Here is a 24,448-nt window from a genome sequence, read left to right on the forward strand (position 1 = left end):
TCTCCGATAATCCAACATAGGGGGAATTCATTTACACTTAAAAGTAAACCCCCAACTAATGTTAGGTCAGGTGAATGCTATAACACTCGAGCGGTATAAGTTGATTCTTTCTCAATTCCACTAACTACATATATGGGTTGCATAGATATTAGACTTAGTCAAGACTAAGTGGGACTTTACTATGATGCTTAAAACACATGTTACATGTTTGTAGCACCATTAACCGCAAAAAAGATGAAGGAAGAACCATACACATGATGGAGATACACATCAAAGAATGTGTCAATAGATCACCCCGTAAAGAGGAAACTAAGATCTGAATGTTGGGCGCCATGATCCCCTCAATGAGGGAAACTCGCACACCATCCTCAAAATTGGCTAAGTTAAGGCTAAACACTTTAGGTCACAACGTTTGACTAGTAAACATAAGTTTTGATATAAATACTCAGTTTGTCCACCGTAACTAGACATATATATTCAAACAAACAAGATAGTTTTTTATTTTATTTTTATGATTTACCTCTCCACCCTTATCTTTTTTTTAATACATTGCTTATTGTAGCTTGAAAAATCCAAAAACAGCCATACTTAAAACTCTATTGGAGAAGTTAGGGAACCCACAACTAAGGTAGAGAGTTCCTCCCTAAGTGGTAATCGCTTGAAGAAAAGATAATCATAGTCGAGGACATCAACCAAACCTCAACTAAATTCTTGCTTCGTCAAAAAATCTGGCATGTCCGGTGGGACAATACGACCTTTTTTTACTGAGAAATTTAGTTTCCAGGTGAAGATTACGCTTAACGCAAGCGTTTGAGGTTTGTAAAGAGTTTCGATAGTATGAACCAATTGTCATCATTAGCAATCAAAATGTGAAGCCAACATAAATCAAACGAGCCGTAAAAAATGTTGGGATTGCCAAGATTTCTGGATGCTCCCAACGTTTCTGAGGTACAATGGTTGAAATACATAACACTCAAGTAGTAATGTCAACATCTTTCATTAGATAACAAATTGAGATGGGGATACATGGCATCATGTCTCAAGTCTTTCAACAACTTGTTGACATTGGTAAACCCTTGGTTCACAATGAGGTTCAGCAAGCTAAGGAGTTGGAGGCTAGATCAGCCGATTTTTGTGACAATTCAGTCACCAATACTCCACAAAGAGTACAATTGCAATTCCTGTTTGATACTCTACTTTCACTTGCAATTTCATATTCGTAACATTGTTACAATAATAAAACCACAAAATCTTTGTCATTAACATTCCAATACTTGATATGAATTTTATGATTGATAATCCATAATCTCTTCGCTAAAAAAAACAACTACATGATCTACATGTCATCTAAGGATTGACAAGCGATTAAGAACACTAGAATACACTTTAATATCAAGTCTTAAGCACCAACAAACTATATACGTTCAAATGTAATTGATATTTTTTATATACAAAAAGCTCATTTATTGCGCACCATACATAAATACTATTAAATTAAAATCAATCAATTATAACCCATAGCATAAATTGCAAACAACCAACCAACAAGCATAAAAAAAATATCAACGAGATATACTTGTAGCAATTATGAAGAAAAGGTCGCTGAAAGTGATGAAAATAGTCTTCAGTTTCATCGAACAAAGACAAGATCTAGAGAACGAGACATGTTAGAAGAACATGCAAATATACGTTTGGGGATCGTGACAAAAATAAGGGTTCTTTTTTACGTGTGGAGCTAATTTTACTTATATAATATCAAATCCAAATTAAGTGCAGTCACATGATTCTGACAACACGTAGTCACACGCTTCTCAATCATTCAATCAACATCAACAACACTAAATTTCAAGCTCAATATTTTAAATTAATAAATATAAAAACTTATTTGAAATCTTAATCGTCCAATTTTAATCACATAGTCGAAATGCGTGAGATACACCTAACCCTATAAAATTACAAAAGATGGGTTGAGATAACAAATACACTTATAATATAAGCCTGGGCCCATAAATAGGATAATTATTGAAAATACGTTTTTACCCCTACTCACTCTATGCATTTACCATAACGCCACTAACAATGGAAGAAATTGCAACCTGAACTACCCAAATTCTCATTCTTCATCTTCACCTCACTGACCCAATTTCATTCCTTTCTTCATCTCTCAATGTCTTCATTCGAACGAAATCAAACAAATTCCTCAAAAACGATTTCAAATAGAAGCATAAATCCACGTAAATAAAAATTCAATCTTTTTTTGTTCTTTTTGCGGTGAATCGTTTGTTATACTCGTTTGAGTGAAAATCAAGAAAAGGGTTGTTGTAATTTTCCATGATCAAGAAGAAAAATACCCAATTTTCTTGAATAAGTTGTTTTGAATATTTTTGATTATGTTGAAGTTGTGGAGATGGTACCAAAATTGTTTGGCTGTTCATCCTGTGAAGACACAGGTTATTAGCTCTGGATTCATTTGGGGTGCTGGTGATGTTGCTGCTCAGTATGTTACTCACTACACTGCAAAGACACGTGGTGTTACAAATGAGGTAGTTTTTTTTTTTTTTTTTTTTGTGTGAAATGGGAGTATATTTAGATACCCTTTTGAAAAAGATTGTGTTTTTTGATAATGGGTGTGATTGTTTTTTGCATGTGGTTTTTGAATTGGTGATGGTTTTGTTTTAGTTTTGTTGTTGGAAGGTTAACCTGCATTTTGTGGTTGTTTGTGAAAGGGTTTGAGATGATACATGCAAATGTGGGTGTTTTGTTTTCTTGTTACCTTTACAATGTGATTTTGTTTTTGAGTTAGGTTAATGAGTGATGGTGGTCAGTGTTTTCATGTGCCATTTTTGTTGGTGTAGCAGATTTTTGAGATTGAGGTTTTCATGTGTCTGGTATTCGAGATGTGTTACTGTCTGACACGACACGACCCCATCACACGTGACTACTTTCAATTTTGTCATTTTTTCAAATTATTACTAGTGTCAACGTGTCTATGTCGTTTCAGGTCTGTGTCAGTGCTTATAGGTCATAGAGACTGATTACACTACATATACTTTGGGTTTGTTTGGTTGAAAGACAGGGAGGAGAGTTATGTTGATGGAGGGGGGGGGGGAGGAAATGGCAGGGAGAGATTTAACGAGATACCTTGTTTAGTTGAAGGGAGGGATTTTAATGGAGGAGAATTGCTAATTTTCACTCTAAACCCTTATATGTTATGACATTCATGTGATTTTAGTGAAAGGTTAGTTTAGTCAAAGAAATGTTATTCTAGTATTCGTTTAGGGTATGTTTCGTGGAACATAGAGAATGGAAGGGAATGAGTGATCATGGAACAGAAAGGAAAGATGTATCAATGAAGGAAAAGAAATCCTTGAACTCCCAACCCCGAAATTTGAAAAGACGAAAATTTGGGGTTGTAAATGCCAAGGATAGGTCTTGGATGTTTCCGTTGTTGTTTTATTCCTTTAAAAGATATCCTAGATACTGATTTTATGTCGTCATTCAAATAATTGCCATCTGTCGAAACTCCAAACACACCGTTTTGCACTTGAATCGTAGAAAGAAAAGAACGGTAAATTAAAGGTAAATATGGTAATGAAGGGGTTTCAAATTGTATGGGTGGGTAATTCTGTTATGATTACAAAAGTTGCAGAAATTTGTGAGCAATTGCTTCCGATACAGCCATAATTGCAGCTGCAATGCAGTTTTGGAAACATATCATTAGTTTGTATTTGGACCATAGACAGAGGGGCTATGGAAATCAAACACAATTGATACTTATTGTAGTTCGCATATGTAATACTTAAATGTCAGCATAAAATCCAATTCACTTTGCTGAATGTCGAATCAGGAGTCCCGTTGAATTGCATGATATGAATTCCGCTGTGGATGCAACCAAGAAACAGGTTAAGTTGCAAAACCCGGTTTCTAGAAGACCTGCTCGGGTTGTTTCCGGTTTTACTTTTTCTTTCTTAAATGGTGCATAAGCAGCCAAAATCAAGCCTTCTGAATAACCCAAGTCAGATGCACAAACAAACAACCCTAGCACAATTTTTTTTTTTTTTTTTTTTGCTCTTCCTTCTAAATGCGTTTTTTTTCCTTTCTAATTCCTTATTCCTGTATAGTTCTTCCTGCCCTCTCTTCTCCGCTGTTTATCCATGATTTTTGGAACCCTTTATCTTGTTTGAAGACAATGCTTTCACTTTGGTCTCCAGACCTCACACTCTCTTTCTGCTTGCTGCTCTGTCGTGTTATTGTTGATCTCTATTTGATTTATGCGACATTCATGGTAAGATTCAATTACAATTCGGTAAATAGGTTTTCCGATTCACAATTGGAATCACAATATGATAACCTTGATGCTATGGATTTAACTTGTGGCAGCACTGTGATACCGAAATAGGAGGAAATTGCAGGACAATGCAGCCAATATGGGCCACAATTGTTCTTTAAAATACTCAATGCTCTTTAACTTTTGGGTGTTGTAAAATTGTATAGAAACATTCGATTTATTTTTTGGTGACTACACTGAGAAATTTCACTTTTTCATTTCTCCAAACATAGTGAAACACGGAAAATAAATTTCACTGTTTTTTCTGGCTTTAGTGAAGCTGCAAAGGACATGTTTTTAGCAGATGATATATCAGCAATATTTCAGAAATGCAACTGATCACTATTATTTAAAATAAAATCCTCAATAGTGGATTAACATGTTGTGTCTTTGCTGTTTACATATATAGACGCTTTTTTAGTTTGCATATTAGTATATGATGATGTGCCATTTTACTCTTGGTAAGAACACCCATCTAATAATCTTATTTTTCTTGTTTAATAACAGTCTCACTCACAGGATGACAAAAAAGAATTCAAGATCAACTGGAAACGGGTGTCTACAACTAGCTTGTTTGGATTAGCATTCGTTGGCCCTGTTGGTCACTACTGGTAAAAAACATAGCCTTTTTTAAATTATACTGGCTTGTTATTCGTTAGGGCTGTTATTGTGGAAGGTTTTTTTCTTTCCTGATTTTCAGATCCTGAATCAGCATTAGTTTTCCTGGATGGCTTTGAAAAGTTTTGAAGTTGGTTCAGAAATGAAGTAGTGATTTTTATTCTTGTTATACCTTTTTTAGTCTCATTATTAGAAGTTATAATTCAATGAATCCACCCTGTAAAATGGTGTTCAAAGTAACAGCTGTGTCTTGATACCCTGTAAAATAATGATGGCTAGGTTTTTTCAATGAATTCACCCTAATGTATTAAAGGAAGTCCTCATTCTTGAACTTACACTCACCCACTTACCATTCTCAGTCTCACTCTCACAATAGTTCATGTTGCATCTCTTATTTTTAATTTTTCTCTTCCTTTATCAAATTCAAATGCATATGATTGGATATCCGAAAATAACAAGCTTAAATTAAATCAGTAATAATCATGGGTTTGTTTATTAGAAATTCTATATAGCACCGACACTTCAAATTGAACACATGTTTATTATGAGATATGACCTGAAAATCACTTTATAGTTGGGAGACATCCCTCACAATACAAGCCGGTTTTGTCAGGGTTGAGCTAGGCCCAAGCCAAAATTTAAAAATGTGCACATTACATGCGTAGCTTGGCATTTAAGGCCTGATCAGTAGCATTATAGCGGTATGGCTTTCTAAACAGATAACCGCCATTTTCCGCCATCTTCGATTGACAACACTGCAGCCAACGACTTTGATCTTTAATTTTGGGCTCTAGATCTAGCAGCTGTTCCATTACTCATTAAAATATTTTGGGCTCTAGATCTTTTATATGCATGTTTTTGTATCTACTAGAATGTTTGTTCTTCGTTCTGGGGAGAGAGATGTTATCAAGTACTATTTACTCTGTAATCAAACAAATCAACTTGCCAATTCTCCTTGTTCTAATTATGTTAATCATTATAGGTATGAAGGTCTGGACAAGTTTATAAGACATAGACTCTTGCTTAAACCCAATTCCTTCCGCTTTGTTGCTGCCAAAGTTGGCGCCGATGGCTTTCTCTTTGGACCATTGGATTTACTTGTGTTTTTCACTTACATGGGTTTTTCTACTGGAAAGAGTGTTCCTCAAATAAAAGAGGATGTGAAGAGAGACTTTCTCCCAGCTTTGATTTTAGAAGGAGGCATATGGCCAGTTGTTCAAGTTGCAAATTTTCGGTATGTACCTGTAAGGTATCAGCTCCTTTATGTGAACTTCTTCTGCTTGTTGGATAGCTGCTTCTTGTCTTGGGTTGAGCAACAACAGGACGCTCCGTGGAAAGAATGGGTGAAGTCGTTTCTACCTCTGAAGTAACCGTGTTGTCAAGTTTGATAAGTGCTTTAAAATCTCTCAATCGAGCCTTTCCCGTGAAGTTCATTTCTGAGAACAAGTGACTAGATTAGATTGCGTATAATCAAGTGACTAGATTGTACGACTTTCGGAATTTTAATTCTGGAAGTGATGAAATTTCTTTATCATATGATGTGATTAATGATTTCATCTTAAATACAAGTTGACACATATTCCATGGAATAAATCAAAGTCACATTTGCTAATTACTCTCTAGACTTTACTCTGTGGACATCCTAGTTTTACCAAATATTTTTGCTTGATTTGTAATGTTTTTTATCTAATCATTTTTACCTTATAGAATTTTACTTGATGTAGTCTCTGTATGTATAAGACATGAATTATTAGGTGCTTGATTTTGGTTCTATATTGCTCTCTAGAATAATGCATTTGCTTCTTTCATTTCTGTTGGGGAGCTCTGCTACTTTTTTCGAGCAAGAGACTACATTTTTTTCCAGGGTTTTCATGATGATAGATAATATTGACGAAAGTTTTTTTGTTGCTCAAAATCATCACATGAAGAAATATTGATAGAATCATACTTATGGCACAGAAAAATACTATCAATTTTCCCCCTTCTTTACATAACTGCTAAGACTCTCCTTCTCTTTTCAGATCATTTATTTTCTTCCGTTTTGATCTATAACAAACTAGTTGTTTTTCAACTATTCTCAACAAATTTAACCTTTTCATTTTGTTCTCTGACCTATTTAGTTGAACAATCTTAAGTTTATGAAAGGTGTTAGATAATATGTCAAACTATCGGTCTTTGTCATCTCTATCATCTATGGTGACATTTCATCTTAACTTTCCGCAATTGTATGCATGTGATATGGACAAAGTTGATTATTTTTTCCCAACCGTCAAACCTGATTTTACTAAGAATGAAGCTTTTGAGTTATTTTGAATAAAATTGATTTTGTTCATAATCAAGTGATTAAAAAAATGTATTGGGATGAAATTTGCTTCTTAAAACATTCAAACATAAATCACTTATTTCAAAATCAATTGCAACCAATCAATTTACAAAATCAGTTAATTCAAAAGCATACTTGTCAGACATGGATCTAAACTAAAAAAATAAGGCTTAATTGCACTTTTGGACCCCTATCTTTCCAAAAGTTGCGGTTATAGCCCCCTAACTAATTTAAATACAAAACATCCCCCTATGTTTTGATTCTTTGGCAGTTTTGGACCCCCAGTCCATTAGTGAGGTGCCATGTGTATTATTTAGGGGGCCACATGGCACCTTACTAATGGACTGGGGGTCCAAAACTGCCAAAAAATCAAAACATAGGGGGCTCTTTTGTATTTAAATTAGTTAGGGGACCATAACCGCAACTTTTGGAAAGATAGGGATCCAAAAGTGCAATTAAGCCAAAAAATAATTGCAAGCACAATTCTACACCAACTCCATCAACCTTGATATTGGCAGCTAAACTGTCTTCTTCAGCAACCCACACCAAGGAAAGTGAGTGATTTGTGATATAGATGATCATGGCAGAACATATCTAACATAAAAAGTTAATTTAAGTGATCCAAGTTTTAGTGTATCGCAAGAATAGGTTTCAACAATGGTAATCCAGCAATTGACAGTTAATAATAATATATAGGAATGTTGAAACAAATCAAACAAAGCAAGTTCGAACAGCCTAAGTATACTAGTTTTTGTTGGTTAGATTATAAAAATTACAATGTTGAGATTCATAAGATGACCTGATAATCCTGCTATCCAGAAAACTTAATTTAACAACACTAAATCCCACATTTTCATGTCTGCCAATCCCACTGATTCCATGTCTGCCAACACTAAATCTACTTTTTCATGCAAGTTTGCTCTTCTATAGCCAGATATCAATAAATCATAAGTTGATCTGGTATGCACATAGCAGTTCTTTATACATTCCAAGAATATATCTAACCTATCATAAGCTTCCTTCCTAAAGTATGAGCAAATAACCTTTTCGACATCATCTGAACTTGTGAATGACATCCCTTGTTTCAGCATTCTACCCACAGATAACTCTACTTCGTCCAATCTATCCAACATGGCATACATCGTTACAATCCCACAATGTATTTGGGAGAGGACACCAGAATCAATTGGATAACTTGTTATCGTTTCGAGTAGTTCCTCCATCTTTTCAACTTGCCCTTGTTCATGATACAATACTACTAACATCGCAGCCATGGTTTCACTGATTTGCCATCTGTTATCTAGCACAAACTTAAAAAATTCGTTAGCTCGACACAAACTCTTTTGTGAGCAAAACCCTTTAAGCATACTTTCAAGTATGGTAACATTAGGTATCATTTCAGAAATCTTCATTTCTTCAAAAACTCTATCAGCAATCTCGTAGTTTTTCGAATTAACACAGCCTGATATAACCGATTCAAACGTTTGAAGATCAGGACCAAGTCCAGTAGCCTTTTTAGCTGAGTACCAAGCTAACATGGCATCAACATTCCCTGATTTTGAAAATGCTGAAATGAAGTTATTATAAGTGTGAAAATCAGGTTTGTAGTTCTCTGAACTCTCCATGATCTCAAATAAACTATACGCTGTAACAATGTCATGGGAAGACAAACATGCACTTATAAGGGAATTGAAAACCAGGGATGTTGGTTTAACTCCAACACCCTCCATGGAAGTAAAAACATTAATTCCTAGTTGCACATTCTTCAGCTTTCCACATAAAAAGATGAGCTCAGAGAAGCGACCATGGTCTTTTACATTTTCTTTGAGCAATTTCTCCAAAATCCATTCCAAAACCTGAATTAAAATATTGATTATCAAAATCTCTATAATGAATCTAAGAAGCATAACTGGTAACTAAAACTACATTGTACACAAAAGTCATCACATAATTTGGTAAAATCTTTAGGCAAAGAAAAAACTTTATGGGATTAAAATCTTCACTTTTATGGTAAAAAAGTTTTGATGAGTTACAAACGGGGGTTGATCTAGTTGAAAAAACTAGTCTCCCACATCAGGGCTAACTAATGCTAAAATCTCAGCTGGGAGACGTGCCCACATTTATTGCCCGACACTGCCTCGAATAGGATTATCTCCAATGGAGGGAACCCATATGAAACCCAAAACAAAAGTTTTGATGAGTTGGGCCATTAGACTCACAAGCTACTTAGCACGGACACTTTACATTTAAGATGACGTGTCTAGTTTTTGACATGTTTACGTCAAACACTGATACGACACCGACATAGGTATTTACATTCAATCATTCTATTTTTTTCAACCCAATATTTGTCTATGTATCAGTGTCGTGTCAAATGTTTGTACTTCATACCTCATGAGTCATGAGGACCTAGTGTCGTATCCAATGTCCATGTGTACGATACATAGCTCACAACGTAAAAGTGATTAACGTCTAACCTTGTCAACTAAATCAACATTCCTAGCTTAAAATAAAAAGGTTCAAAAGGTCATGCATAGCAATGTCATGTCTCCTAAGTCCATGAATTGTGTTCACAAGGATTGGTTTTGCCATCCAAAAAGGTCTAGCGGCGCAGCTTGTTGCCCGCTTGCCTTCTATTCAAGTGTAAATAATTGTTTATATAAAATAAATAAAAAATAAAAAACTTTTGCTGATGTGAAACATGAATGAATTGAAGGAGAGAGTGATTACCAAATTGGGTTTTTGAGAAGAAGGGGATAGAGAGGTAATGAGAAAGTCGAAAGAGAGTAGTGAGGTGGGAAGGGAGGGAAATTCGTGATCTAGCGTGGGTTTGATGTGTGAATTGGGAAGATGAAGCAATTTGTGGAGAAGAGGATTTGAATTTGATTTAGAATTGGAGGAGTGGTTGCGGAAGAAGAAATTGTGTGGGATTCTTCCACTGTAACTCTTTCTTGCTATGCTTAAAACCCTAATTCCTGATGCCATTTCTTCTTCATCTCGGAAGGAGAATTTCAACTTTAAGCTATATTTTTCTTTTTAACAAAAAAAAAAGTATTTTTTATTTTTTAATTAAGTAATCTTAGTGAGTGTCCCAACGAGCCATGTTATCACTAAGTGGCCTTGGGAAAAAATCGAGTCCCTTGTTCGGTTGTTCCAACAAGCCGTATTTTAAGTAAGTGATTTTGACAAAGAATCAGCTCCCACGTTCGGTTGTTCCAACATCACATGCCATTCACTCATTTGAGGGCTCCCTCGTTTGATTGCCGTAATCGTTTACTTGTCGAGTTCGGCTAACATGACAATTATTTATAGGAGTAAACAAATGCCCTATTTGTTGCATCATCGGTTGATCTATGAGAAATGAAATGATGTGACACGATTAATTGAAGTCGCGAGTGTCATTGCATCGTAAAGTAGGGGATGGAGATGTATTACGCCACCTTTTACTTCGGCCAACCATCTTTCATTATTCTTTTCCCTACTACTGGATCACTCTTCCCAACACTCACTTTTACTTGTCTTGGAAGATGACAGGTATCCCTTTTACACTTCATCGCATATTTAAACATAGCCGATCGTTTTCAGTTATACTCGACTCCTATCTTTTAGATTAAACATGTTTCTAGCTCTTCACATCTTCTTCAAACTCTATAGCCAATACAACAAACCTCATAAGATAAAGAATTTCAAGTCATTTGGCTCTCTATTTCCTGCCTCTCTTGGATCGATTGGGCCAAGTATCAGGCTCTTACTTCAGTCGAGGTAATTAGCTCTCGTGGGTGTGAGAGATAACTCTCATGTTAGTGACATGATTCTCTGACACAATTTCTTTATGCATAGCTCCACCACTGAATGTGTCCAATCCCTCATTCCTCAAGGCAATTATTGGCATTGGGGTAAACAAATCGTAGGTTATGCATTATTGTCCAGTTTAAGTATGTAGTTGACTCAATTTTGAGCCTTAAACAACCCACGTTTTGAGTTAGTGGTCTTGAGAAATAATTATCCCCCTTGCTCAGTTGTCCCAACTTTTCCATTACATAGTTTTAGTTGGTGCGAAGTTTAAATATATTTAATAATGCTTACGTTTTAAAAGGATTTTTTGCATAAATGTTAAAACATTATAAAAGTTAGTTTAAAAAAATTAAAGATTTTTATGCTGGAATAAATTAAATAAGAATTTGTTTAGACATTAAAATTTCAATGTAAAAGTAATAATAAACATTTGTAAAAAAAATAAATAAAAGTAATAATAAATATGGACTTAGAAATTGAAATTTGAGTTCATTTTTGTGGATTTTTTTTTAAAATGTTCCAAACGCTGCATGCAAAACAATCATTAAAAAAATTAAAATATCAAAGATTATTATTATTATGTAAGTTTGAATTTAGCAAGGACTAAAACTATTTTTTTTTTTTTAATTCATGCAAAATATTAACAATTTTTACAATTAAAGGGATCAAAATTGCAAAATAAAAAATATGATGACTAAAATACTAATAATTGATAAAATAGAGGACAAAAACTAGAATTAAACCCCTCTTTTAGGAATTTTTTTTTAAAACCCTACACAAACAAAAACTCAGCAGCTCGGAATCTGAATTCAGATACACGAGTTAGAGTCACAGTGAAAACTCATCTCTGCCGTAAAAATCCAAACCTGATCGGAAAACGCAGCCGGAGTTCCTTCACTTTGGCAATGGATTTTGAATCAAATTACGATATTGCCACCACTGCTGATTTCATTCGTACTCATAAATTCACCAGAGTTGCTCTACAAGTAAGTCCCCATTCCTCTTATTTTTAAGCTATTTGCATAACAAAAAATTAAGTCAAAACTGTTTTCATAAGCAATCCTAAAGAGCTTATGGAATTAAGTTGAAAAAGCTATGGACATGTCGCAAACTGTTTTTATAAATTACATCTACTCATGTCACTAGGTAAGCTCAATAAGCAATCCAAGTTAAGCGCTTATCATATAAGTGCTTATGTATAAACTATTTTTATAACAAAAGATAAAATTAAGTCAATTTTTTTTCATATAAGCTGGTGATCCCACCTAGTGGGATAAGGCTTGGTTTTTTGGTTTTTTCATATAAGCTATCCTTAGAGGCATGTCATTAGCTGTTTCCATAAGCTCTTGTTTAGTGCTTAGAAGCTGAAGAAATTAAAAAGTAATACATTGTTAAGGTTTAGCGCTTAAATTTTTGTCTTTATCAACATTACCCCAATCCTTAAAATTTGAATTTTGTTGGTTTTCATGGATCAATTTTCCTTGCAAAACAACCAAAATTACTTGTTTGTATTGATTGCAATGATTTTTTCTGTGTGAATTTCAGTTTCCAGATGATCTTCTGAAGGATTCAACAAGAGTGGTCAGTGTACTCCGCAAGAGACTTCGATCATTGAGAGAATCTGATACTACAGGAAGCGGGGATGAGCCAGACATTGGATTGTTTGTGATGGCAGATACGGCCTATGGAAGTTGTTGTGTTGATGAAGTTGGAGCATCACACATTAATGCTGACTGTGTCATTCATTATGGACATACATGTTTTAGCCCGTGAGTGACAATTTCTTTTTTTGTAATCTTGAATTTGGCTTATTTAGCTATCTTTCTTTTCTCATATCTTGTTATAAAGTATAGAGAAGTCTTGATATGATTATAACTATCTGTTAATGATACTGTCTAGTCCTTTTTGTTGTTTCAACACATATTATATCATCTATTTTGCAATGTGGAAAAAATAGCATGATTTGCAAAATTACTTTTGGATTCAATTCATTCCTTAAGAATGCGTTTGATTCGCAAAACAGTAGTACTGAACAAAATAGTACAATACAAGACAGAACTCTATTGGAGAGAGATAATACTTTTTATGTTGGTAAATAGATAGGGTATTTTTGTACTCTGGACAAAAAGTTATCCCATGGTTTGGTGAGGGACAAGAATTCTTGTTTTTGTTCAGTCCTTTGCTACCTGTTTTGTCTAGTCCCATGTCCAATTTCTAAATCAAACAGGGTACAAAAAAAGTTGTCCAGTCCCCTATTTTTTAGCAAATCAAACGCACCCTAAGTACCTCTGTTCAAATGTTCTTACATATTCTGTGGGAACAATTGATTGCTATTTAATTCTGTATGCTGCTTATAGGTTGATATTTTACTTCACGTGCTTCGATTGACGTCCTTTTTTCTCTCTCTACAGGACAACAACTCTACCAGCTTTTTTTGTTTTTGGGAAGGCTTCCATTGGCCTAGCTGATTGTGTTGAAAGTATGTCACAATATGCTCTGACAAGTAGCAAGCCCATCATGGTATATTAAATATAAAGCTGCAATTGTCATATAATTTATTAACTGAAAGTTTCATGAATATTTGTTAAGTGTCCTTTTTCACATTTTTACAAAGCTCGGTTGGGCTGATGTATTCTATTGTGCATGCAATGTGGATATTTTTTTTGTTGTTTTTCTGCAAGCCTAGGCTAGACAAGTTTTAAGGCTATTTTATCAATACAAGTTTCTTACTTTCTTTGTTTTTTGGACCATTTGTTCTCCAATTGTAGGTCCTTTATGGGTTGGAATACGCACATTCAATACAACAAGTTAGAAAAGCACTGTTAGAATCATCAACTTTTTGCACATCTGACCCCAAGTCAGAAGTTCACTTTGCTGATGTTCCATCTCCATATATGTTTCCATCGAAAGATACTAAAAAATTAAACGACCTCCAAGAAGAAACCTGTGGTTGTGGTGATAATTCCAGTTCTGATGGGGCAAGTGGGGCTGCATATAGTATTGGAGGTTTGACTTGGAAATTACTTGAGGGTCAAAGCATGGAAGACTACTCGCTCTTTTGGATTGGACATGATAATTCTGCTTTTGCAAATGTTGTGCTCAGATTCAATGCCTGTGAAATAGGTTAATAATTTACCCCAATCGTTTCTGAAATTTGTCCTAATGTGTCTGTATTTTTACGATTCCCTCACTAATAATTGCTACAACATGTAGAAACTTATCCTTCTTTTTCAACTTCATGGGACCTTTGCATGTTTGCATTAAGTGATTATAACAAATACTCAACCTAACAATTTTATTTCAATTCTTTTGCTTTACAATGCGGTATCTTTTATCATGTTATGACACAAGGAAACCTGTTAAACAAATATCATCTTCTTAGTTCTGCATGTCTAACAAAATAATTTATTTTGGGTAGATAATCTCCCCGATATTATTGCATTGTTTGAAATCCTTATTTTATACCCGTATCATGTATCTAGAGTGAATTCCCCTTGACTCCTTTCTTGGTATAGGTTCTTTTTAGATATTGTTTTAATAATGATGTTGGTTTTAGTCAGGTATGATGCAACTAAAAGTCAAATGGTGGCAGACTTGTCTCAACAGAGGAGGATTCTTAAACGTAGGTATGTATCACAATACGAACACACTATCCTTTTGTAAAACCATCTTATGTCTTTGAAATTTACTAAGCTGAGAACTATGCAGATATTACCTGGTGGAGAGGGCTAAGGATGCTAATATTGTTGGAATTTTGGTTGGAACTCTTGGAGTTGGTATGTTTTATTTGTCAATATTTTGTTTTTCTTTTCTTGCATAGTGACTGCTAAGTAACATAAATATATATAAATTGATATCGTCACACCTTATTAAGCATGATTTTGATTTTCTCAAGTAAGTTTGAATTAATCAACTAATTGAAATGAGAAAAGTATCCAGCTAGGAGGCAACCCTTGTTACTAACCTAAAATGAAAAGAGAAGAATGTATACTTGACTTATGAAACATTTTTGTTCTAATATATATTGCCGGATTTTTATTTTTTTTATAGAATAATCAGTTATATGGTGCACGAGTCATAGTCTTAATCATGGTTTATGGAAATAGCAGGACTGAATAATGTTAATGATGTAATGTAAAACCATTCATGTATCTTCAAGTAATAGCTTAAGCTTTTTGGATAGTTTGTTCAAGACATGAAAGCAAAGCCTCTATGACCAAGTTGTTTACAGTTCAATCCTTGCTGCCTCCATTTTTCTAATTAAATGTTAATTTTCAGCACAAGGTAAATGGACTTGTGTACTATCCATTATTCAAGTCCAAAGGGCTCTTGTGTGAGGGGCTGTGTTAGAGATAATAACAATTAAAAACTATTCATGTATTTTCATTTGATAACCCATTCATGATAAATAACAAATGATCTCTATAGCGCGTACTGTTATGATATGTGAGTTATGAAGCACAAACACGATACGTATCAGATACATCGATATGTTGTTCCTTAAAAAGTCTAGGATACGATACATTTGAGACACATATATATAAATAAAACACCATAAACTAAGTAAGATTTTTTTTTCCTTCTACTTATTATATTATTGTTTTTACTTTAGTATATTTCATCATGCTTTATGTATCATTATGCATATATATAGATGGTATATAATATGTTAGTATTATTTAATTTGTTACATTATTATAAAGTTTGTTTTATTACTATTATTAAGTAGCTGGATAAACTTTGTTTTGATTAGTTAGGTTATTATGCTATAAGTTTTGTTTTATTTTAATTTTAAAACAGAAAATAGAAACTATAGACTCAACTTGAAGCCCAACAAACAAACAAAATAAATACAAAACAGCTTTGGGCAACATTCGGTTAAAAAAGAGTATTTGAGGGATGGAATGGAAGTATAATGGAATTTTTTGTCGGAACTAAAAACAAAAGTTAGTATATTTATAGGGACAGAAAATTTATTTAACCTCTTAATATATAATAGATTAGTAGCATATAATCATTTTCCTTTCATTTTCCAACTTATAGAATTGATGCACTGCATGCCTCAAAATATGATACATTAGTATTCCCAAAAACAATAAAATAAGACATTATTATAGTAGCTTGCTTTTTCATATCCCAACTCTGGAATTTAACCCAATTTCCTGCATATAATCATTATCAATTTCTAAGGGCAAAGCAATTACATTTCCCACACAATTTATGTTCCAATTCATTTCTATGGTTAATGCTGATAAATCATGAATGCACTGAACCATTCATTTTCATTTGTTTACTAGTGAATGCATTGGTTTATATTTCATTTTCCAAAGTCTGCCAATTCAAACACAACCCATAAAAAACGAAATTGAAAACACCTTCACTATGGAGAACAATTAAAACGAAAACGAAATGGTGTGAACAAGGTTCAACTACTTCCGTTGCATTTCCATTGTCTAAAAGAAAGGATGATAACAAGCTTCTAGCTAAGGAGGTTTTTTTCTCTAGTAATTTGATATTAGAACAGAAAGGTAATTTTTTTTTAACATTTTTTTTTTACAGCATATTGCTTGATAAAGTGCTTACATCTCCTATTTTTGTGATTTAATTCATAGTAACCAAGAAGCTGATCAACCATCTAAAGTGGGAAATGGATATTTTCCTGATTGACATCCTCACTTATTTCATCGAAGAAGTGATGATCTTGTCCTAACGAGGTGCTCATGTCCTTACGAGGTAACGTTTAATCAGTCATCTTTTTTGTTTCCATGAATCGATATATATATTCAATGTGTGTATTGCTTAACCAATATAATTTGAAACATGTAAATGAATTCTCTATGGAAAATGAGATGTACAGTGATTATATTATTTTTTAATTACTACAGCAGTTTTTAGCTGTCTCATTTTTTCCCCCTCTATTTCATATTATTTTGATCTATTCTTGCACAATTGTTTAACAAACTTTTTCAACTATTTACCAGGGATTAACACAGGATAATAATATTGGAGACAACTGTTCATAGTCGTCTTTTTGTTGTCACAGTTCAACTAAATCCCTCTTCTTGTAAGGATGATTTTTGTCGTTGGCAAGTAAAGTGCGGTTAGTAGTCAATTGACAATGCATCCTTACAACAAAAAGAGGGCTTTGGTCGAACTGTAATTAACACTTGACAACAAGAACTTGTCAAAAAAGAAAACACCTGACAACAAGAAGACGGCTATGAACAGGACGTCTCCAACATTGTTATCGTTTGTGTTAACTCCGATAATAGTTGAAAAAGTGTGTAAAACAAGGTGTGCAAGAATAGAACAAACCGATAATCGTCAAAATAATATGAAATTGTGGGAAAAAAGTTATATACATTTAAAAACTGTAATAGTAATTAAAAAAATAATATTAACACTGTACACCTCATTTTCTATCGAAAATTCATGTGCATGTTTCAGATTATATTGGTTAAGCAACACACACATAGAATATATATACATTAATTCATGGAAACGAAAAAAATGGATACTAAAACATTACCTCATAAGGACGTGAGCATCTCATCAAGACATGACATGATTATCACTTGACGAAATAAGTGAGGATGCCAATCAGGAAAATATCCATTTTCCACTTTATATGGTTGATCAGCTTCTTGGTTACTATGAATTAAATTGCATAAAAGATGTAAGCATTTTATCAAATAATATGCTGTAAAAAATAAATTTTGTACTTTCTGATATCAAGTATACTATAACGTTTTCTTCTTCTTTGACCAAAGTCTTGTTATCATTAGTATTTTTACAATGAAGACATAATGGAAGTAGTTGGTTCCTATTCTTAATCATTTGCATTTTCGTTTGTAAATGTTCTCCATGCTGAAGGTGTTTTGAATTTTGTTTTTTTATGTGTTTGAATTGAGAGGTTTCTTGAAGATTTTTATATTGATAGGTTATAGAATAAGTATTAGAAGATTGTGTGGGAAATGTAGTATAACCCAAATGCGTTCACTAGTAAGCAAATAAAAAGGAATGGTTCGCTGCATTCATGGTTAATCAGCATTAACCACAGAATTGAACTGGTCCATTTATTGTGTGGGAAAGTAATTGCCTTGACTGTAGACATTGATATGATTATATGCACTAAATTGAGTTAAATTACACTCTCAATGTTTTTGCATATCGGTGCATCACTGTTTGTCAGTAAAGAATTTATTTTACTGTTTGCTTACAACATAAATGGGGTTAATTTATCATACTGAATCTTGATGCAGCTGGTTATCTACACATAATTAATCAGATGATGGGGCTTATTACTGCGGCAGGCAAGAAGGCCTATACTTTGGTTATGGGAAAACCTAACCCAGCTAAACTTGCTAACTTTCCTGAGGTGAAGCTTGATTCATTGTACTTCAGCTTTAGCTGTTTTTGTCCGAAAGTTTACTAACACTTTGTTTTTCATCAGTGTGATGTATTCTTATACGTCTCTTGTGCCCAAACTGCTTTACTGGACAGCAAAGACTATCTAGCTCCTGTTATTACTCCCTTTGAAGCAACAATTGCTTTCAACAGGTACGTGTTGCAGTGATTCAGACCTATGTATCACAAGTTTTCTCCTTTTTAGTGTCTTCCCTCGTGATTTCAAAGATTAATTCCTTGTAAATTGATGTATATTGAAATTGTATATAACCGATACATGTTGTAACCAGATATAACCAATCAATGTTGTAAATTGTAATTGGATATAACTGCAACCATGTAAAAGGGGAAATAACCAAATATTCTATCTAGGGGTTACCGGGCATCTAACTTCCACATAAGCTTGGTACTTGTTAACTTACTGGATCACATGACTCATTTGATTTTCTTTGTATTAACAAACTGCTATGATTGATTTTTCTCATTAACTTCTACATGATCCAATTTATTGTGGAAACTTTGGATCTGGTCGCCGTCCACACATGAACAGCCTCACCTTCACTTAGTCACCCAATCACATGCCTTATCTTTGACATCATTGTTATAAAACCATTAGTTTCTTATTCTTCCTTTGGATTTACTGCACACACATTGTTGTGGCTTCTGCATACTTGGTTCTACAAAGACAGAATTTGTAAATATCTCTAAATAATAATATTCCGACTTTTATTTTATGCTCTCTGCATGTACTTCAGATATGGATTTATTACAATCTATCTTTATTTACATCTATACCTGAATACATGTGAAGGCATATCTTGCTTCTTTACAGGCTTTTCGACTAGTATGATTTACATTTCTCAGTTTCTGATGCTATTGTATTAATCTATTTCCAGGGGAAGCCAGTGGACAGGAGCCTATGTAATGGGATTTGGAGATCTAATTAATCTTCCTCAAGTACAAGTTGGAAACCAGGAAGAAGCACGTTTTTCATTCTTAAAGGGTGGATATGTCGAAGATTTTGAAAATCAAGGTAGTCTTTATTCCTTGCTTCTATGTTAGCGAACAAGCCTACATTTGGTTATGCGTTTCCTTCTTCATACTCGTGTCACAGTTGTTCACCGTGATTTCGTGAAGCAACAAGCTGTTGCTTTGAACCCAATGCATAGTGACACTGTAGTTCAGTTAAAACCCAAACACACGCTGAATGGCACTTCAATTAGGGTTATTTTTTTTAAATGACCGTTTTATTTAGTGAAGATATGTTGTGGTTAGCGAAAATGGTCGGTCTACATTAAAGGAAGAGCAATGTTATTTGAGCTACCAAAACTAGACAACGCATTTGACAACCGTATAAAAATACAACATTGACTCGATGAGAGAGAGAAAACTGATATAAAAACGAAATCGTATCTACACAACATACAAATAAATAAGTTGTTGGACAACTAAATGATCGTCCAAATAATTTCTAAGAAATCTGATTCCACCATATTGGAACAAACATGAAATTGGTCAATTTTATGGAGTAAGCTGTCACTAAATTTGTTTTGTTGTAACTCGTCAGAAAATAATGTTGAGGAAGAAAGAGAAGATCTTGCTCTAGCCAATGCAACAGAGAAGGCACTACAGTTGCGGGACAACTGTAATTCTATAATCAAAGGGGGTGCTAAATCAGGAGCAGAATTTTTCGCTAATCGAACTTATCAAGGTCTGAATATACCTGATGACAACACCACCCCACAGTCATTTGTCATAGGTAGGAAAGGAAGGGCAGCCGGGTATGAGGATGAGAATAACAAACATTGAGATTTATGGCTCAAGGATGTAGTGTTTTCTTTGCATTTGATTGTAATGAATGAGAGTATCAGCAATGTTAGCATGTGAGAAGGGAAAGAAGAGCATAGATATTGATTGTTCTTTTAGCACCGACACATGTGATTACATTCAAATAATTAATTTTCTTAAATTAGTATTGTTGTGTCCGTATCTTTGTAAGTGTTTTGTAGTTGTGATGTATTTATTTTCTTTTTGCAAAGGCTGTAATGTATTTCTTTTTACTTATTTCAAACACAAATTATGGAAGGAATTATAATTTATTTGACAAGGTACTACCACCAAATTGACATTTTTTTCATGGTAAATGTAGGCCAAAGTTTGTTGAAACCAACTTAATTCGTCATATCATTTTCTCTGTAAAATATGACGACCTTCCGTCTTGAGTTCACTTAGAAGATTGATTCTCACAAAGCGAATTTAGGTCTTCAATCATTCTCCCTATTGACTTCAATACTACTTGGTTGGCTTCCTTGCTTTGCCCATTCATTCTTCACTTGCCTACAAAACAAGAAAATATGTAAATATCAATCTTTCACAAAACAAACTACTTTATACACTACTTAATTAAACTACTTACAAATACAGGGTTAAGTGGACAAAATTTTACCAAATTAAAGTCAATAAGTACCTTCAATACACTCTAAAAAAATACCTTCAATTCATAACAATATACAAAAAATTGGTGCTTATCACCAAACTATATTAAATTTTGAACAAATAATAAATATAATCACCAAACTATCAATCTTTCTCCAATTTAATCCTTAAATTATATAAATATAATAACTATTTAAAACATGTTAATTTAGTCCTTGCAGTTATGATGTTAAATTGATAGATTTTTGTATATTTTAGGGATTTAAGGACCACCAACTATATTCACAATGTTTATGGACTAAATTGGAGAAATAATTATGAACCATAAATTGATGATTCATCGTTATATTTTCTGTGGGGTCACCCAATAAATGATTGATTAATCCAAATAGCGTATATGTGAGGGTACTATGCTTACTATGGCTGGGGAGTTGGAGTCATCTTGAGGGGATTCGGCTACTCGACAAATACACAGACATTCTAGGGAATACCTAATACCAATCATTTTTTCCAATCGTAATCACGTATTTATTTGGACCGTTGATTGATGGATTATATTTTTATTTAATGAAGATTCATTTTCATACTAGTTAGTAGCATGCCTTTTAATAGTCTTTTTTTTGCACAAATGATGTGTTCCATAAATACAACTAACTTGACAACCGAGGAAGCATTTTCCTTAAAAATAAAAAAAATCAAAGAAACATTTGAAATGCACGTTTAAACCCGTGATTCTTCATTTTTCTATATTTATGTGATTTTTGTCAGGGTAATGTTGATGGATAAACAAATTTTGTTGAACAATTTTTTTTTACCTTAAATTTATCCACTCACTCATCTACATTTGCTATTCATTTGAGTTGTTATATCATTTGAAACTTGCATATTATAAAAAGTTAAAAATAGTTTTAAAATTTGTGTATTTTATATTATGTGTATGATTTTATAATAAATATAATAAATAGTTGTTGTTTTCAATAAAAATTATCATATTTAGCTGTCTTAACCTATGCAATGTTGCATAAGATAGACAAAATGTAAATATGAAGTAATTCACAAAATAAAATTATAATTGAAACATATAGTTACTGTAAGAAATGTATTATAACGGAGGTAAAACTACAAAAGCTTTAAAATCGAAATGCTTTTGTAAGACTTAAGTTTTGATTATTATCATTTTCACAATACACTCCATCCAAATCCTACTCATTATACCATCCTAACAAACTACACTCTGAGTGTCTATATTTATCAAAACATATATACAGTAGAAAAATCAATATTTGGAATTGGACCACAATTCCACACACTTCAAGCTTTCATTTGCTCCCTTATACCATGTCCATCCCGAGTAAACTGATGAACTCCATGTGCATACAACATGTGTACTTGGTAGATAGTGATAGAGATAGGACCAAAGAAAAAAGACAATCACAGTTTATTGAAAAATTCCTTTTAGTTATAAATGTTATATTGTACACTGTCTTAATTAGAATCTTAGATTTAACAAAATGATGGTCTTTTATACATACATACATACATACATATATACATAAATACAAATAATATTATAATTTATTATTATAAAAAAATTATAACATGTTAAAATCCCATGGTATTTTATCTTTGCATGCATTTTGTATATTCATATTTTACATAAAATATTTGAATGTATAAATTTATTTAGTGTTACATTTATGGACTATTTAAAGGCCTTGACTGGAAATGCTGTTGGTGTTTATTTTTGTTGTTTATCTCTCTTTCTTATTCCCATTATTGTTCACACTTCACAAGAGATACCTTTAGCAAAATCCTAAAATAAAATCAAAACGTGCGCAAGAAAAAGGAAAGTAAAGGAAAAGAGCAATGATTTAGTGAGGAGTGGGGTCATACTGAAATGACATACAGTTATGCTAAATTTAGGGTAATAAAATGGAACGATTAACGGTTCAGAAAACACAATTTTAGTACTGTTGACAAGTCGAAGAAAAGCAACATAGACACCATCATCCCATTTCTGATTATGCAATCTTAGAATTGACAATTTGTCATTTAGATTAAGGTTGACCCCATTTACTCATTGCCTTTTTCTTTAGCTTGGATTCATCAATCATATATAGTTTTCACTTTTCCATCGATGAGAAATGGTTGAATATTGCCGCCACCATAAAGTTTTCACACGGTGATATAGTTTAAAAAATAAAAATTTAGGTTTATTAAAAAAAAAAGTTAAAATTATACTAAATGATATAATGGGTTGTGGCAAAAAAAAAACATTTTTTTAATAGAAAATCATAATTGAAGGGTTTAGTTTATACCAATCATAAATTGCTTCAAGTGGTAAGAGACTTGAGTTCCTTAAGTATATGGTCAAAGTTGAATTATGACTTATGCATATGGAAAAATTAAATTAAAAGGAGAAAATCCACCTTATGTGTCCCATAAATTCCTCGATGAAGATTAATCATTGCTAAATGACGGTGGAAACATTGTACTAATATTATAGTAAAAAAAGGGTTTAGTTTGTTTTGGGTTTAGTTTATTTAACAATATATTCTCCATTGAAGATAATGATGTATCCAAAATCATGCAATTGAGATGAAATAAGATAATCGAATGAATTTTACGTTTAAAAGTGAAAATGATACTATTTAAATACAAAAATTACATATTTATATGATTTACTGAAAAAAGAAGAAGTATGCTCTTTGAAACTACATATTGATAATTCTTAATTCAAATGGTATTTAATTCTATCTTTCAAGGTCTCGAGTTTGAGTCTTGTACATAAAATTAAATGTTGAGAGAGATGATTCGATTAAAGATGGTCTATCAAAACCAATGTGTATTTCGCACAAATTACATAGTTTTTTTTTGAGTAACAAATTACATAGTTATATATATTGTAAATCTCTATTGAAAAAATAAATAATATCATTGTTTAATGTTTATATATTATACTGCTATATATATAACCACATTTTTTTTGAAGGAATAGCCACATTATTATTAATAACGAAGCTTACAAATATTCTAATCATTTTCTCATAACTGGCCTGGTGTGGCGTTGTGAGAGAAGCTAGAGCTTGACCATCAATTCATCAGCAGTAGCACAGTCAACAACTTGCACGAGTCAAGTGGGGCTGTGAAATGGCCACTGTGGTAATAAGTGGTGACTGTGAAAGGCCACTCATTTTCTTTTTTTTAGCAAGTTCTTAAGAATTGGGTGAATTTAATAAAGTGGGTGTGCAATAAATGTTTATTTATTTGATAAATAGTTGATTCATACTCTATTCGGTCACATTTATAAGTAAAATATAACTTTTTAGGTTCATTGAATAACTAATGTATTTAATATATAAATGTGATCAAATACATTAATTATACTTAAAAAATTGTTTTTTTGCTTATAAATGTGACCGGAAGGAGTAGTCGTTAAGAGTAGCAGACTAGGAGTTCAACTGTCAGTCTAAAAACTTATTTACTAAATGACATGTAATTGCTTTTAGTTGAACCTTGAAGTTGCTATAACTCAACAAAAT

The 24,448-nt window shown here is 33.0% G+C and overlaps 3 protein-coding genes across 3 annotated transcripts; 2 read left to right on the forward strand and 1 right to left on the reverse strand.

Moving 5' to 3' along the window:
- The first annotated feature begins 2,079 nt into the window (after positions 1–2,079).
- Positions 2,080–6,718, forward strand: LOC11430561 (PXMP2/4 family protein 2). Its single transcript, XM_003588493.4, has 3 exons — positions 2,080–2,543; positions 4,835–4,938; positions 5,928–6,718. The coding sequence occupies exons 1-3, from the start codon at positions 2,391–2,393 to the stop codon at positions 6,313–6,315; spliced, it is 645 nt and encodes a 214-aa protein (XP_003588541.1). The 5' UTR covers positions 2,080–2,390; the 3' UTR covers positions 6,316–6,718.
- A 1,243-nt stretch (positions 6,719–7,961) lies between these two features.
- On the reverse strand, positions 7,962–10,306 carry LOC11429601 (pentatricopeptide repeat-containing protein At4g39620, chloroplastic). Its single transcript, XM_003588494.4, has 2 exons — positions 9,999–10,306; positions 7,962–9,124 (listed from the first exon to the last, which is right to left on the reverse strand). Exons 1-2 carry the CDS (start codon positions 10,251–10,253, stop codon positions 8,093–8,095), a joined length of 1,287 nt encoding a protein of 428 aa, XP_003588542.1. The 5' UTR covers positions 10,254–10,306; the 3' UTR covers positions 7,962–8,092.
- Positions 10,307–11,825: 1,519 nt separating this feature from the next.
- Positions 11,826–20,577, forward strand: LOC11429602 (2-(3-amino-3-carboxypropyl)histidine synthase subunit 2). Its single transcript, XM_024775200.2, has 10 exons — positions 11,826–12,049; positions 12,609–12,832; positions 13,475–13,583; positions 13,832–14,186; positions 14,620–14,689; positions 14,772–14,839; positions 18,326–18,441; positions 18,517–18,623; positions 19,367–19,503; positions 20,038–20,577. Exons 1-10 carry the CDS (start codon positions 11,969–11,971, stop codon positions 20,277–20,279), a joined length of 1,509 nt encoding a protein of 502 aa, XP_024630968.1. The 5' UTR covers positions 11,826–11,968; the 3' UTR covers positions 20,280–20,577.
- Positions 20,578–24,448: the final 3,871 nt, after the last annotated feature.

This window comes from Medicago truncatula, chromosome 1 (genome assembly GCF_003473485.1).
Source record: "Medicago truncatula cultivar Jemalong A17 chromosome 1, MtrunA17r5.0-ANR, whole genome shotgun sequence".
Lineage (NCBI taxonomy): Eukaryota > Viridiplantae > Streptophyta > Magnoliopsida > Fabales > Fabaceae > Medicago > Medicago truncatula.

Excerpts from the sequence above, each read along its gene's own strand:
- LOC11430561 (XM_003588493.4), top strand. The coding sequence starts at position 2,391 with ATGTTGAAGTTGTGGAGATGGTACCAAAATTGTTTGGCTGTTCATCCT. Across the intron at positions 2,544-4,834 it reads CACGTGGTGTTACAAATGAG|TCTCACTCACAGGATGACAA; the intron begins GTAGTTTTTTTT and ends GTTTAATAACAG. Across the intron at positions 4,939-5,927 it reads GGCCCTGTTGGTCACTACTG|GTATGAAGGTCTGGACAAGT; the intron begins GTAAAAAACATA and ends TAATCATTATAG.
- LOC11429601 (XM_003588494.4), bottom strand. The coding sequence starts at position 10,253 with ATGGCATCAGGAATTAGGGTTTTAAGCATAGCAAGAAAGAGTTACAGT. Across the intron at positions 9,125-9,998 it reads CTTCTCAAAAACCCAATTTG|GTTTTGGAATGGATTTTGGA; the intron begins GTAATCACTCTC and ends ATTTTAATTCAG.
- LOC11429602 (XM_024775200.2), top strand. The coding sequence starts at position 11,969 with ATGGATTTTGAATCAAATTACGATATTGCCACCACTGCTGATTTCATT. Across the intron at positions 12,050-12,608 it reads TCACCAGAGTTGCTCTACAA|TTTCCAGATGATCTTCTGAA; the intron begins GTAAGTCCCCAT and ends TGTGAATTTCAG. Across the intron at positions 13,584-13,831 it reads CAAGTAGCAAGCCCATCATG|GTCCTTTATGGGTTGGAATA; the intron begins GTATATTAAATA and ends CTCCAATTGTAG.